We start from the raw sequence: 14596 nt of genomic DNA, 5'->3' as shown, positions 1-14596 counted from the left end.
TGGCAGTTGGGAAAAAGCTGTTTTTAAGTCTGTTTGTGCGTGTGCAGATTGATCTGAAGCGCCTGCTTACGTAAAAGTAGGGTACAAAAGTACAAGCATCAAAATATACTTAATCTATAACAATATATCCTAATGTATTAGTTGATTTTGTATTAATAATCTAAATCTGCAAAGTAACTAAAGTTGTCAAGTGAATGCAGTGGAGTTAAAAGTAGGCTACAATATTTGCTTCCGAAATGTAGTGGAGTAGAAGTATAAAGTAGCATTAAATGGGAAAGAAAACACAAGAACCTCAAAATTGTACTTAAGTACAGTGCTTGAGTAAATGTACATTGCACCATTGCTTAGGTAGCCTACATGTGGGCTACTCTACTTGAGTATTTACATTTTATATACTTCTATTTTTGCACGTTTTACTCTTCTAGCCTACATTTATTTAGCAGGTAGGCTACTAGTTACTTTACAGATGAATATTATAAGACCCCACATGCTTTTTGTTCTACAGTAAATTAAGCTATACAACAGTAAAGGAAGGTAGTTAAGCTCCATCTCAACCAGCTACAACATTTAAATGCTGCATACATGTTTATGCATCAATGACATGAGACTTGTCATAACAGGAAAAGCACAGTGTTACTAATAACATTAATGATGGCTTCTGTTCAAGTGTTCCAGTCAGCCGTGACAGTGTGACAGTGAGCCAGCGTGCACAACACCAGGACTCTGAAACTGAATCAGCTAAATGGCATTCAGGCATAATCTTTTAAAATTATTTTCAGAAGTGCTTTTCCTACTTTGACATGTCACTTCTTCTGGTATTGTGTGTATGCTGAATTCGTTAATTTCCTGTCATCCTTGAACTTTATGAAGTCAAAATCCCCAAAATCTGGTGAATCTGTAGGCCTATCTGTAAACTCCTAGTGTTTACCTCTATGTCAATTAGGTTTTTAGATTGTATTTTATTTATCAATTTTAATATTTATTTATCTATTCTATCACGTCTGTTACTCTTACTTAACTCTGTCTGGTGATTTTGGATTTGCTTTTCTTTTTTTGCAAATACATCTTTGTTTTTAAACTGTTGTCTTCATGTTGTTAATAAAGTTCATAGTTCAAGTTCAAGTGTTTTTTCACACCATAAAATGAGGAACTGTGTTCAGCAGCTGCTTTCATGCATGCTGAAGTGGCCTATGGAATGTGTAATATCAGTGTGGTTAAATATGATTGTATATTTGAGCTGCTAAATACTAAAAGTGATGTGTAGCCTAATTTTGAAGACGATTTGTGGAGCATACAAAGGATTTTCCTCTGATTGGAGTGTGGGATGAATCACAGCTCCTTATCTCCTCTCTGGCACCCTCTGGCTGAGACATGCAGTGACTCAATAATGCCCTCATTGTGTTAATGTTATATATACTTACATGGTCATAACTTAATTAATACAGTTAATTAGTTAATGCAATTTGTTTATTTTGCTTTGAGTTTTAGGAAAGTTTTAGTCTAGACCTTTAAATCTCTTGTGTGAGGGGTTATCTTCTCTTATAGTTTAGTATTTTACGTGCGAACGAAAAAAACAGACAAATAAATTATAAATAAATAAATGAATAAATAAATAGGGCCTACGTATTTTGTTCTAGGCTACTAATGAACCTATTAGTACATCAATCTTGGTATGTAATTGTTTTTTACATGAAACATACCTTTTAACTAATAAAGATAAATGAATAAAAAGATAAGACATATATGTTCATTTCATTTCATTTTCATTTCAAAATTTATTTCGAACATGTAGAATACAAAAAAATAAAATAAAAAATAAAGAGTGGAAACTTATTTAATCCGACCCCTTCTCCATAAGTCAATTATTAATTATTAACCAGCTTCCTTATTGAGCCATACATATACTCTCATTTTCCTAAATTTGTCTAACTATAATTATTATTATTTATTATTATTCTAACTATAATTATTACCTTTAATCTGTGTCATACAGAAATATAAATTAATTACTGATATAATTATCCTTGACAAAATATAAATCCAGATTACCAATTCATTACTTATTTAACTTAATCATATTGACTATTTGTTATCTTTTCTTATATGCGCAGATTATTATTTATAATATACAATTTATAATATAAAATATGCACATGTAATTCAACATGCAATATATACAAACCGGCATTAGTTTCTGTTGTGTAATTTGTTTAATAACCTTCAGCTTGAGTCTGATTAGAGAAATGACAGCGAGCCAGTTCTCGCGAGATCATATGAGGCCTATGTGAGACCTCGCAGCGGATATCCGGTCTCTTTTCCGTGGCGGACCGTCTTTGGGCCGGTTTAGCAAGATGAAGGTACCATGTTTAAACTAACTCTAAATCTCTGGAAACACATTTTATATAAAAAATACTAATGTACGATTGATGCTAAGAGTGTGAGCTTTAAAGCGGACTAGTTTGATGTAGCAGTCTCGGCTCTGACTCTTCAGATGAGTTTAGATTATGATGAGATGATCAGCGCTGACGAGTCTGTCTGCTGTTTGAAACATGGCACGCTGAGCGCAACGTGCACCAACCGTCAGTTTACTGTAATAAACACGTGTCAAAGTTGTGTAGCTTACGTTATGTGAACCTACCGTGTTACCCGTTTGTAACGTTAGCCGCTACACCGGTTGTATTAAAGCTAGTAGTGTCTACAAAGCTAACGTTATGTAGCCGACATAGAAGCTAACAGGCCTCCACAGTGAGACACTGTCTCTCTGATACTAGATAGATAGATAGATAGGTAGTTAGGTGTTTTTAACCTTACTATTTGAACTTCTGCTTTACCTTCTTACATAGCTATGGTTACCTGCTGCACCTACCTGCATGAGGACTACCTGTGATGACCCATGTGGACCCCAAAAACTTATTCTAACAACTGTATTGCAACTGTGCTTTTTTTGTTTCCAGCTGAACATCTCTTTCCCCGCTACTGGCTGCCAGAAGCTGATTGAAGTTGATGATGAGCGCAAGCTGAGGACTTTCTATGAGAAGCGTATGGCCACTGAGGTGCCTGCTGACCCTCTGGGAGATGAGTGGAAGGTAAAGTTAATGTGATGTCTTTGGGGCATCATGGTGCAGAGTAGGGATGTCACGGTACCTGAAATCTAGTAGTCGATACCAATACCGGTGAATTTACATGATTCTCGATACCAATTCGATACCACGGTAAAAAAACAACAATAAATCCCATGTAATTAAAACATTTGAACTTTATAAAAAACAGAGGCATGTAGCCTTTAAGTAGTGAATAAAAAGAAACATCTAATAACATTGCCAAACAGAACAGTGGCATGAAGCTTTCAAGTATTTAAAACAAACAATGTTTTCTGGATGTCTGTCTTTGATGTGCTTTGCTAAATTTGAGGTATTTCCTCCTTTGGAAAGAAAAGTACGACGGCACCGTTACTGCACCGCATTCTGTTTTTTGCGAATCTATTACAACTCCTTGTAAATCCGCCTCGAACGCAAAGTACCTCCATACCCGACTCTTGCTATTTGTTTTTTTCCGTGCTGTTACAGCGTTCTTCTTCTTCCTTCATTTCACAGCAGATGAGAACAAAAGTATCGGTTCTCGTGACATCCCTAGTGCTGAGTGGATATTTCAGTTTTAAATGGGGACAAAAGGGGTTGTATGGTTCTCATACACAATGTGGCACACCAGTAGACCCTTTCTGACTGATCTGTAGTCACTAAGGGGGGACAGCGTGTTGCCAGAGTAACTGTGGAGCCGCTTACAGATACGACCAGGTCCAGAATCAGTGGATGGTTGAACTGCAATGCTCTCTCATTGTGTCTCGTGTACATTCGTGTCAGAATGACACTAAAACTGCTGTTGTTTTATAACCATGGCAGATTGAAACAGCATCGCTCTGTCAATTCCCTTGCATCCTCAAAGAAAACAACAACTAGTTAACTCAGCAACTTTTAACTCTTAATGTGGGCAAGAAAGTAATGTAAAACAAGTTCTGAAAAGGTCACAGGCCTGGAGGAATGGTAAATGGACTGCAGTTATAGCCGTACAATGTGCTGGCTTGGCCATTAGAGTACTTGGGGTTCAGTGTCTTGCTCAAGGACGCTTTGATGTGTGTTTTTGTGGACAAGAAGCGTCGGGACAACCTGTTCTGCCGTCTAATCACAGAAGCCACAGCGTTTTAGCCACTTCATTATTAAAGGACAGTCGACTATCCACTTACAGTCTGAATTCTTGAAATGTTGCAGCCCTGTCTGTCAAAAAATAAGTGAAATTATAAATTTAAGTGGTTAAGTCTGCGATCTTCATGCATTTTGCAAACAATCTTTATACTATGACACATTGTGTACCAGTAACCCTAAATGGAAAAGCTTAGGAGTAACAACTTGTTTTCTGTACTTCTGCAGGGTTACGTGGTGCGCATCAGCGGAGGCAACGACAAGCAGGGCTTCCCCATGAAGCAGGGTGTGCTGACCCACGGCCGCGTGCGGCTGCTGCTCAGCAAGGGCCACTCCTGCTACCGTCCCCGCAGGACCGGCGAGCGCAAACGCAAGTCTGTCCGTGGTTGCATCGTTGACGCCAATCTCAGCGTGCTCAACTTGGTCATCGTCAAGAAAGGTAATGTGTTCAATCTGGATACCGAAGCCAACTATTGACCAGTAAACCAACAGTTAAGTCTCGTTGGCTACACAGCACAGGCTTACTTGGAAATGTATCTTAATATCACTTGAAAATTGTTTATGGCACACCAGTAGACCCTTTCTGACTGATCTGTAGTCATTAAGGGGGGACAGCGTGTTGCCAGAGTAACTGTGGAGCCGCTTACCAGATACGACCAGGTCCAGGATCAGTGGATGGTTGAACTGCAATGCTCTCTCATTGTGTCTCGTTTACATTAACGTCAGAATGACACTAAGGATGTCTCATTTTATAATATGACAAAATGCAGCAGTGTGTTTATTTCTTTGATATTGCTCCAGTTTCCTGTTGATGCATAGTGAGCGTGGCTGTTTAATTGTGGCTTTAGGCAGCTATCTCTTTTCTCTGGAGAACTAAGCACTCTTTTAGTTTTTAAGTGATTGTTGAAAATTAAGCAAATACTTAAGCTGTAGGCAGTGCAATTTGTAAGTGAACTTGACTTTAATCAAGTTGATCGTTTTTACTCATCTCCTCGTCATCTGGTCATTCTCAGGCGAGAAGGACATTCCCGGCCTGACCGACAGCACCGTCCCTCGCCGTCTTGGACCCAAGAGGGCCAGCAAGATCCGCAAGCTCTTCAACCTGGCTAAGGAGGATGATGTGAGGCAGTATGTTGTGAGGAGACCCCTGACTAAAGAAGGTAAGACTAGAGCTAGTTTGTCAGTTTTCTTGTGAGTGTAAGTGTATTTGGGATGACTGAATGGTTTTGACTTCAAATCTCGTCTAAAATATAAATTTTAAATACTTACCACAACGCACTGTGAAAAGGTAAATACAGCTTGGCTTTAAGGGTAATGTTGCTTTTTGTCTGAAAATGTTAACAACAGTTAGCTGGAACACTGGACAGTCGTAGGATAGGCTGTCACAGTTCACATATTTTTACAGTTATATATTGTTAGATAGTCATTTTGTTAATTTATTGGCATTTATTAAGTCCAAGTGTTTTGAATTTATTGTAAAATTCAAAATGCGACAATGTTAAAGGACCACTGTGGCTATTTTCAGTTTCTTCATTTTTGAAGTGTAATGGGTCTATACACACGTTGTCATTATTACACTTTACAGTGTTCTCTGCATCTTGTAATCTTTTTTTGCGGATGAGCAGCAAGAAAAAGATATCTAGTCCCATGATTTAAGTATCTTTGCCAGATAAAACTTTTGAATCCAAGTACATTAACTTTGTTGCTGCTCCTCTGACTATAGACAACTTCCCATCTTGCCTCAGTCATTTCAAATGAAAAATCTGAGATTTATAAAAACAAAACTGAACTTCTACCTTAACTCTGACCAGTGCATACTAACATTAAGTACTGAAACCTAAACAAATGTGTCTAATGCAAGCATTTACAGGCTCCTTCAGAACAGGTGTAATATTTTATACAAGAATGTCGGTCTAAGGCGAGCTTCATCCTCACATTATTTGAAAGGTGTTTTACCCTTTATGGTTGGGCAGTTTAAATAATCAACGTAAAAGCCTGTTCAAATTGCTGCCTCAATATCATTCACGTATAGCTGGCAAAAATGAACAAAGTCTGACACCAGCTATTGGCAGTTCGTACTTCGTATTGGCACCTCGACTGCATCTATAAAACACTTCAAATGTTGGAGTAAAGGGTGTCAATGGTTGTCAATAACTGTACCCCCTCTCTCTGTCAGGCAAGAAGCCCAGAACTAAGGCTCCCAGGATCCAGAGACTGGTGACGCCCCGTGTGCTGCAGCACAAGCGCCGCCGCATCTCCCTCAAGAGACAGCGCACCCTGAAGAACAAGGAGGAGGCTTCTGAGTACGCCAAGCTGCTGGCCAAGAGGATGAAGGTAATGTGTCATTTTAAAGTGGCTCTTAGTTCTGGACATTTTCTCTTTATGCAATATTTAAAGAACTGAGCTGATCACGAAAACTTTCTAAGTGGTTTCAGATCATCATTAATGACTTGAATGTACATTTCAGATCCTTTTCTAAGACACTGATTTTTGTGGTGGTATATTTTCCCTAAAGTTTGAAGAGCAATTTTGTGGTAATTTATATTTGCCACGGGATTAAGCCAAGATAAATGCACCATACTTTGATGGAAACTTTTCAATTGTGGAGATAAAAATCCTTGACTTGGCAGTTAAAATGGAAGAATTTCCATAAACAGTAAACCACTGCGTTGTCTGGAAACAGATTGTTAAGAATTAAACAAGAGTTGGGAATAAATATGAAAACGTATAATGTTGAGGAATCCTGTTTGATGTTTACTGTGTGCTTTGTAGGAATACGTTTGTATGCAAATTGCTGCTTTTTGGATGTGTTGAAACATTTTTACTGACACACATTTGTTCCTGCTAACAGGAGGCCAAGGAGAAGCGCCAGGAACAGATCGCCAAGAGGCGTCGCCTTTCTTCTCTGAGAGCATCCACATCCAAGTCAGAGTCCAGCCAGAAGTGAAATCACAAACTCAAATAAAGACATGTTTTGCTGAAAAATCAGTCTGTGTAATGTAATTGTTTTTCCAGTTCCATGAGATCATAGAATACTTTAAGTATGATTGCAGATTTGACAGTTGAATTCTGGTAGGCAATCAACAGACTGAAATGAATGACAAGTCATTGTACTGTATGTCGGTGCCTAAACCCCTAGATATAATCAATTGGTTGCTATCCAAGAGCAAAATGCACACCCTTAACTACTGTAAGAAAATGAAAGTTTTAAAATTGTGAATTAATTCATTGGTTTACTAAAATATCAGGCTTTTTAAAACAATGTTCTACTTGGCAGGCTGAAAACTCAAACCATTTTAAGAGGGAGGTCTGCAATTGTCACTAAGAAAACTGGTTTCTAAGGGTGCAACTATTATTTTCATTGATTCATTTCTAGATTATCTATAAATCAGGGATGCCCAAATCACAAGATTACATCCTCCAATTTCCTGTTTTGTCCTCACCTCAAAAGATTCAGTTTAATGTCAGGAGTAAAGAAACCAGAAGATATTTACATTTAAGAAGCTGGAATCACAACTTTGACTTTTTCTTAAATTACTCATACAGATTTATCAAAGTAGTTGCCAATTGTTTTATTAAATCAATCTGCCTAATTATGGCTCAACCATATAGATAAATTAGTTGACATAGGAGGTGTCTTGTTTATGTAACTACATTAACTGTCAGTGCTTCAAGTTTTGATTTGGTCTCCATATGTAGGCATTACAGGGTGACTTGTCTGTTTGAACAACTGCCAGACTCGAAGGACAAGAGGAAACAAAAATTCATGAATGTTCAGCTTATTTTAATATTCAGTTATACCTCTCCGGAAGCAACTGAATTCAGCACACAAACCTCATAATTACAATCGTATAAATCAACGAACACATCCTTTTACATAACATCCATTGTCAAACCCAGGTGTCTTGGTTAGCCGCCTCGCTCGGATGCTTGGCTTAGCTTGTGGCTGGACCTGGCCCAGGCCCTTGTGAGTCGAGGAGGTCTCGGCAGCATTGAGACTCCTTCTATCCTGATGAGGTTGGGGTGGCGGGCAGCTTAAGTTGTACATCTGGGAGATAAAGAAGAATGCAGACACAAGCTGATGCTGCAGGTACTGAGGCAGCATCTGGATGCTCCAGTTCAAGTTCAGCCAGCTGGTCTGAAGGTCTTGAACCAGACCTGTGGACCTGGACAAATTCTCCATGACCTGTTGAGGAAAAGACACAAGATACTATTTAACCTGATTTATTGAAGATATAGACTTCACAAGAACTACACTAAAAACATATTGTGACTTGCTGATGCTCGTGCGAGTTCAATGTTACACTTCGTTGTAACCATGTAATATCCCCGATACAACTCCATTATGAAGTCTGTATCATTGGGATCTGTGTTATAACCATGCATGCTCATATACTGCTTCACTCAACCACCTGTCCACCTCTTGTTAAAGAAATAATCCAACATTTTGGAAAATGCACTTAATCGCTTTCTTGCAGTTATGTTGCGTCCAAAATTGCATACTAGCATGCTATTTAGTACGCTAAAACAGTATGTGAGATTATTATTATGTCTGAAACCTTAGTATGAAACCAATAGTACGCAAATTGCATACAATTTCCAGTGAAATTTCCAGTATGCAACGCTGGACACTAAGGCGGCATAAATATCCCACAATGCAATGCGGTAGTGATGACAACATTCATAACAGAAGTTGACAGACAGCTCTGTAACATCAATAACGCATCAGTTTAAGTATAAGCGTAAGATTTCACTTTACTTGGTGTAATATAGTTTTTAAATTAGTTCAGACTTTGATTCTCACAAACCGTCGTTTTGGTCACATGAGGTTGGCACGGGTTACCATGGTTACGTGTCTCCAGTCGGTAAGGAAGGTCGTGATGACGTAACCTCCTGCTCAGTGCGTCTGAAAAGATATATGGCTTTGTCCAAAATCGAATACTATGCACTACATGCTTAATATGTGTACTATCGTTCAACATACTTTTCTGTGAATAAACAGTAGTATGTATCTTTTCGGATGCACTGAGCAGAGATTTACGTCGCCACTTCCTGAGAGCCTCCTTGCCGATTGGATACGCGTAACCATGGTAACCCGTGCCAACCTCATGTGACCAAAACGACGGTTTGAGAGAATCAAAGTCTGAATTAATTTGTAATATATATTACATCTAGCAAAGTGAAATCTTATACTTACACTTAAATTGAAGCATTATTGATGTTACGGAGTCGTCCGTCAATGTCTGTTATGAACGTTGTCGTCACTACTACATTGCATTGTGGGATATTTATGCCGCCGTAGTGTCCAGCGTTGCAAACTAAGCTAACCGGCTGTAGCTTCATATTTAATGGACACATATTAGAGAAGTATCATCCTCTCGTCTAACTCTCGGCAAGAAAGCAAATAAGCACATTTTCCAGAATATGGAACAATTCCTTTAAACTGTACTCACAGCACACCTGAACTGATGGCATCTTGGTGCCGACCATGTTGTAGGTCCTCCTACACAGCTCGGCGGCAAGTGACACCAGTCGCACGGGGTATCTTCTCCTGAGCGTGGCCGCCTCAAAACCCTCCACCAAGTTAGCTTCCTCCTCTAAAAGTCAGCAAGAAGATAAAGTAAGTTTTGAATGTGACTTTTAGCTGTTTCGCATCAGTAACTCTACATGACGCCATGTACCTTTATCTTCTTCAGTGGACGGAAGCACTCGGTCCATCAGAGCCTCTGACGTGCTCAGAGCCGAGTCTAGTCCCACGCTGGCCACGCTGATGGCTCTCTCCACCAGTGACTGGTCAGCCTGCTCATCAACCTGCTGTATCCCACCAGTCAGCCACGCCACCGTGTGCTCCACACAGAACATAGTGCCATTAGCTGCGATGCTCACCACATCCTGGATCTCATGCATCTTGTTCTTGGCAGAGGCAACAATCTGGGTGAAACAGACAAAGAGATGGTCGTAGCTTCTTGTTCTGTTTGAGGAGAATTTATTGATGATCATTAAGATTTCAAAGAGGAAAAGGAAAGTTTACCTGCTCTGTTGGTGCGTGAAGCACTGGGAATGCAGACTCCAGCCAGTCAAGACTTCTACATGCTACACCATTTGCAATGGAAACTGTGGAAATATTCCAGTCAATCAAGCATTACTGAACAGTTTTATGTTTTGTACAATAAATGACACCCGTTTCCTTTTAGCAGAGATGTAAATATCATCTGTATCATCTTTTTCTCCAAACAGCAATCTAAAAAGGTATTAACTCCTGATTTTAAGTAAATATAGATTATTATATTGGGTACACATATGCTGTTAATGTATGAAACTTTTCTTTTAAGCTGTATGACCTTACAGGGATTAAATGATCTCTCGTCACGATGCTGGAATTTCTAACTTCAATACAATTCCTTGAAAAATATCGATATTCAATACCATTTTCGCAGTGGCGGTTCTAGATCATCTCAAATGCGGCTGGGCTGCAATTTTAGGGGTATATACATATAAATATTAAGCACAACTATTACATACCTCAGGAGGTAGAGCGGTCGTCCACTAAATAGAAGATCGGGGCTTAGATCGCTGCAGTTTAAATGTCGATGTGTCCTTGGGCAAGATACTGAACGCCAAATTGCTGCAAGTGTGCGTGTGAATGATTACCGCTCCTGAGGATCAGGTGGTACCTTGCTGACTAGTGTTGTAAAGTGCTTTGAGTGGTCACTAAGACTAGAAAAGCGCTATTTAAATGCAGTCCATTTACCACCTCCTTAGATTTGGTCTCTAAAAGACTAACGATACACATACTGTATAACAATGAACACAATAATACTCATTCAGTGCTGATGTACATTTTATCACTGTTATGAATAATTAAAATGTCTCCTCTCTAGGAAGAAATGTGGGGTGAAAAATGTATGAAAATATTTGCCACAGTTAGGGGGGCCAGAGGGGGTTCAGGCTTAATATTATGATATGAATCGATACTTCAATATTTTTGACAACACTACTTGTTAGTGACGGGGTTGTGTTCCCTGTTGAACTCACATTATTACTGATATATTTCAGTCAATAAGTTATTTATCAAAAAGTATTAAACACTCCGTCTGGTATGGCTCACAGATTTTAGAAAGCTTGCACTGAGAGCCCCAATAAACCTTTTATGTACATTAGTCCTGAAACAATTAATCATATAATATACTAGTCAATCGACAGAACATGAATCATAAACAGTTTTGATAATTTAGTACCTGTTAAAGGAAAATTACCTAATATTTGCTGGTTTAAACTTCCCAAATGTGAGAATTTGCTGCTCTTCTCGCTTTTATATGATAACATAATAATAATTTAAGTTAAATATCTTTGGATTTTGAACTAATGGTTGGACAAATCAAACTAAATTTTGATGACATCACCTTAGTCTCTTAGTCTTTTGCTAGTTTCTGACATTTTATAATTATTTCAATAATGAAAATAATGGTTAGTTTGCAACCCTAATGTAAATTCACTGGCAGTTCCCTTTAATATATAGTCATAAATGTAAGCAGGGAGTAGACACAGCCCTGCCAGTACTCACTGTGGGGCTCCAGTTTAACAATGACAGGTAAAACTACAGCTGTCACGCTGCTCTCCAGCAGCTCACACACAGACCTCAGGCTGGGGTGGCTGCATTTAGTGTCAACGTACAACACTGACAGCTTGGTACAAGCAGAGTGAACCAGGGGCAGCTTGGCCAGCCTGGCAGCTGCACTCTGCACCTTCTGTAAGAAAACAGCACAGAGATAAAAACGTTGACATACAGTCATTTACAGCTGGGTTTAGAGGGAAATACAAACAGTTGTTCTGTTTTGTGTCATTGAACAACAAATCTCCCCAAAGTTGCCGAGATAAAACATTATCAAACGGAAGCCCTCAGTCCCTTTAAGATTTATTTAAGGGACCTTTAGCTGTTATCTAAGAAACTATTTATAACCAAATTCAAACAGAAGACATTTTAGGAACTCATTGGGTTTAAAAATTAGAAATAAAAATTATATTTATTAATTTCATTCATTCATTCATTTTTGGAGAATACAAAAAATAAAATAAAAATAAAGAAAAAAGAGAATGATCATACCACCAAGTGGACAGTCAGAAAGAAGTAGTATTTACATACAATGAAAAGCATAAGAAAAATAAATTGTCAAACACTTGATGCCTTGATTTACATATTGGAAAAGGAGTGAAAAGAAGTATAAATGTATTTAATCCCACCTATTCTCCATAAATCATTCATTAATAATTAACCAGCTTCCTTATTGAGACACACATATATTCTAATTAAAACTTCCTAAATTTGTCTAACTATAATTATTATTATTTATAATTATTATAACTATAATTATTACCTTTTATCTGGGTCATACAGAAATATAAATGCATCAGGTGTTAATGCCGTGTGAGAGGGATAATCTACTTGATTGTACTCACCTGGTTGTTGTTCACTGGCATGTTTCGTGGGCTACACTTTGGAGGGAACATGATATGAGTTAGATAATGTTTGAAATTGTATTTGTAAACTTTATTGGTCGAAGAGGAGTTCAAGAAACTACATCACTCACCCTGCTGCTCAAAATGCTGCTTCATGGGAGAAAACCGTCGCTGGCATGGCGTGGTCACCTGTAGTCAATCAGCTCACCTGTGCAGCTGAGTGCTGAAGCTCTCCGGGAGTTCTCGCGAGATGTCAACGCAGCTGTGACGAGATGATAAAATAGAAATATTCCAGTTCAGTTCCAGTCAGTTATTTTGTTTTTATTTTAATTTCCTTGTCTTCTGTGATAGGTAGGCTGCCTGAAAGCTAGGCTACTCAACTAATAAAATATGTTATTTATTTATTTATTTATGTATTTATGTATTTATGTATTAATGTATTTATGTATTTATTTATGTATTTATTCATTTATTCATTTATTTATTCATTTATTCATTTATTTATTTATTAATTCATTTATTTATTTATTTATTTATTCATTCATTTATTTATTTATTTATTTATTTATTTATTTATTATTATTATTATTATTATTATTATTATTATTATTATTATTATTATTATTAATAATTTATTCTAATTAAGTCATCATCATGAACAACCGTCATATCAGGAATGTTCAGGAGCTCATATACAGTTCCCTAAATGTGTTCTGTATATATATTAGTATTATTATCTATTGACAAATTTCACATTTAGCTGCTCAAGTTGTGCACTGACTAAAAAAAACCTCTGGGTTATGTTCCTAATTACTTAATTAATTTAAAGTGTCATCAGTTGAACACTATTTCCTTATAATTACTCTATAATTAAAATTGTATTCCTCAATTATTAGAAAAATGTATCTGAAATTAAGAGCCCGTTAAATTAATGGTATTTAATTAAGCCTAGTTGAGTTATTTATGGATGTTGATATTTTTTTTTAACTACATTTTTTTATTGTGTTTATTTATGTACTTATTGATGGATATGTAGATACCAAATTTGGTAAGAAGCTCATGTAAGACTGTAATATTACCTTCTTATTGATCATATTAATTAAAGCTCAACGCTGTGAGCAGGATTTGAACCTGCGCGGGGAAACCCCATTGGATTTCGAGTCCAACGCCTTAACCACTCGGCCATCACAGCTGCATAGTTCATGTATAATAGTGTCTTCAAAGAACAAATTCTTTGTGGATTTATCATTATTTCTGCTGTGTGTTCATTGCTTCAGTGACTGAAAGCAGAAGAGGTCAAGTACCACAAACTGAGGTCAGCTTGGGAGTCTTTTTGATAATTCAGGAACAAATCAATCATTTCTTACATCAAACAACCCCTGATTCCTGCACAGACCAGAGATGAGCCTGCTGTTTTGTTGCAGACCTTTGACCTTTGAGAAGTGATCCACAGTAAATGCTGATTCTGATGCCGAGAAGATACCCCTAAAAAAATGCTGGAGGCCTCAGTGGAACACAAAGGGTCAAATAAATCTTCCTGTAGGGGCCTCACTGGTCTGTGAACAGAGCTGTGAACATCTGCAGACAGCATGTCCAGAAATGATAACTGACAGTACACAACAGAAAGGAGGCTATAAGTCCTGTCTAGTTTCAGTGACCAGAAAGCTTTTGAATATAAAGCTGCAGGTAACTAATGACAGTTTATCTACCACAGGAACCTGACCATCTCCAGCTCAAGTCAAAGCAAAAGCTACAGTCTTGAAGGTGTTACTTGTCGGTATTTATGATATATAATATCTACCATGTAGATTGGATGTTAAATATAGGCTATCGTATTACAGTGTAGACCAGCTTTTAATGGCCTCAAATAGGGGTGTAAGAAAATATAGATTATTGCGATATTATGTTTTGTGATACTGTATTGATTGTCAAAAACACTGTAT

At 37.7% G+C, this 14596-nt stretch overlaps 2 protein-coding genes and 1 non-coding gene across 5 annotated transcripts; 1 reads left to right on the top strand and 2 right to left on the bottom strand.

Moving 5' to 3' along the window:
• Positions 1 to 2241: 2241 nt before the first annotated feature.
• rps6 (ribosomal protein S6) lies at positions 2242 to 7184 on the top strand. The gene is made up of 6 exons (XM_037765477.1): positions 2242 to 2357; positions 2955 to 3086; positions 4425 to 4635; positions 5210 to 5356; positions 6373 to 6530; positions 7048 to 7184. Exons 1-6 carry the CDS (start codon positions 2352 to 2354, stop codon positions 7141 to 7143), a joined length of 750 nt encoding a protein of 249 aa, XP_037621405.1. The 5' UTR covers positions 2242 to 2351; the 3' UTR covers positions 7144 to 7184.
• Positions 7185 to 7959: 775 nt separating this feature from the next.
• LOC119485718 (perilipin-2-like) lies at positions 7960 to 12909 on the bottom strand. 3 transcript variants are annotated; one of them, XM_037765460.1, is made up of 7 exons: positions 12785 to 12909; positions 12654 to 12689; positions 11761 to 11944; positions 10228 to 10310; positions 9878 to 10127; positions 9657 to 9793; positions 7960 to 8382 (listed from the first exon to the last, which is right to left on the bottom strand). In XM_037765460.1, the coding sequence occupies exons 2-7, from the start codon at positions 12672 to 12674 to the stop codon at positions 8053 to 8055; spliced, it is 1005 nt and encodes a 334-aa protein (XP_037621388.1). In that variant the 5' UTR covers positions 12675 to 12689; positions 12785 to 12909; the 3' UTR covers positions 7960 to 8052. The 3 variants fall into 3 exon arrangements, with proteins under 3 accessions (XP_037621388.1, XP_037621389.1, XP_037621390.1); XM_037765461.1 differs by having other exon boundaries at positions 12654 to 12684; positions 12785 to 12906; XM_037765462.1 differs by having other exon boundaries at positions 7962 to 8382; positions 9650 to 9793.
• An 854-nt stretch (positions 12910 to 13763) lies between these two features.
• trnas-cga lies at positions 13764 to 13845 on the bottom strand. Its single transcript has one exon. It is a non-coding gene; the product is annotated as a tRNA-Ser (tRNA).
• Positions 13846 to 14596: the final 751 nt, after the last annotated feature.

This window comes from Sebastes umbrosus, chromosome 3, assembly GCF_015220745.1.
Source record: "Sebastes umbrosus isolate fSebUmb1 chromosome 3, fSebUmb1.pri, whole genome shotgun sequence".
Taxonomy (NCBI): domain Eukaryota; kingdom Metazoa; phylum Chordata; class Actinopteri; order Perciformes; family Sebastidae; genus Sebastes; species Sebastes umbrosus.
This window is presented reverse-complemented; position numbering and strand designations above follow the sequence as displayed.

Coding starts and splice junctions, on each gene's coding strand:
- LOC119485718 (XM_037765460.1), bottom strand. CDS start 12,674: ATGCCAGTGAACAACAACCAG. Junction 10,128..10,227: donor TTCACGCACCAACAGAGCAG/GTAAACTTTCCT, acceptor TGTTTCACCCAG/ATTGTTGCCTCTGCCAAGAA. Junction 8,383..9,656: donor CCAAGATGCCATCAGTTCAG/GTGTGCTGTGAG, acceptor TTTCCTCAACAG/GTCATGGAGAATTTGTCCAG.
- rps6 (XM_037765477.1), top strand. Junction 4,636..5,209: donor CTTGGTCATCGTCAAGAAAG/GTAATGTGTTCA, acceptor GGTCATTCTCAG/GCGAGAAGGACATTCCCGGC. Junction 6,531..7,047: donor TGCTGGCCAAGAGGATGAAG/GTAATGTGTCAT, acceptor TCCTGCTAACAG/GAGGCCAAGGAGAAGCGCCA.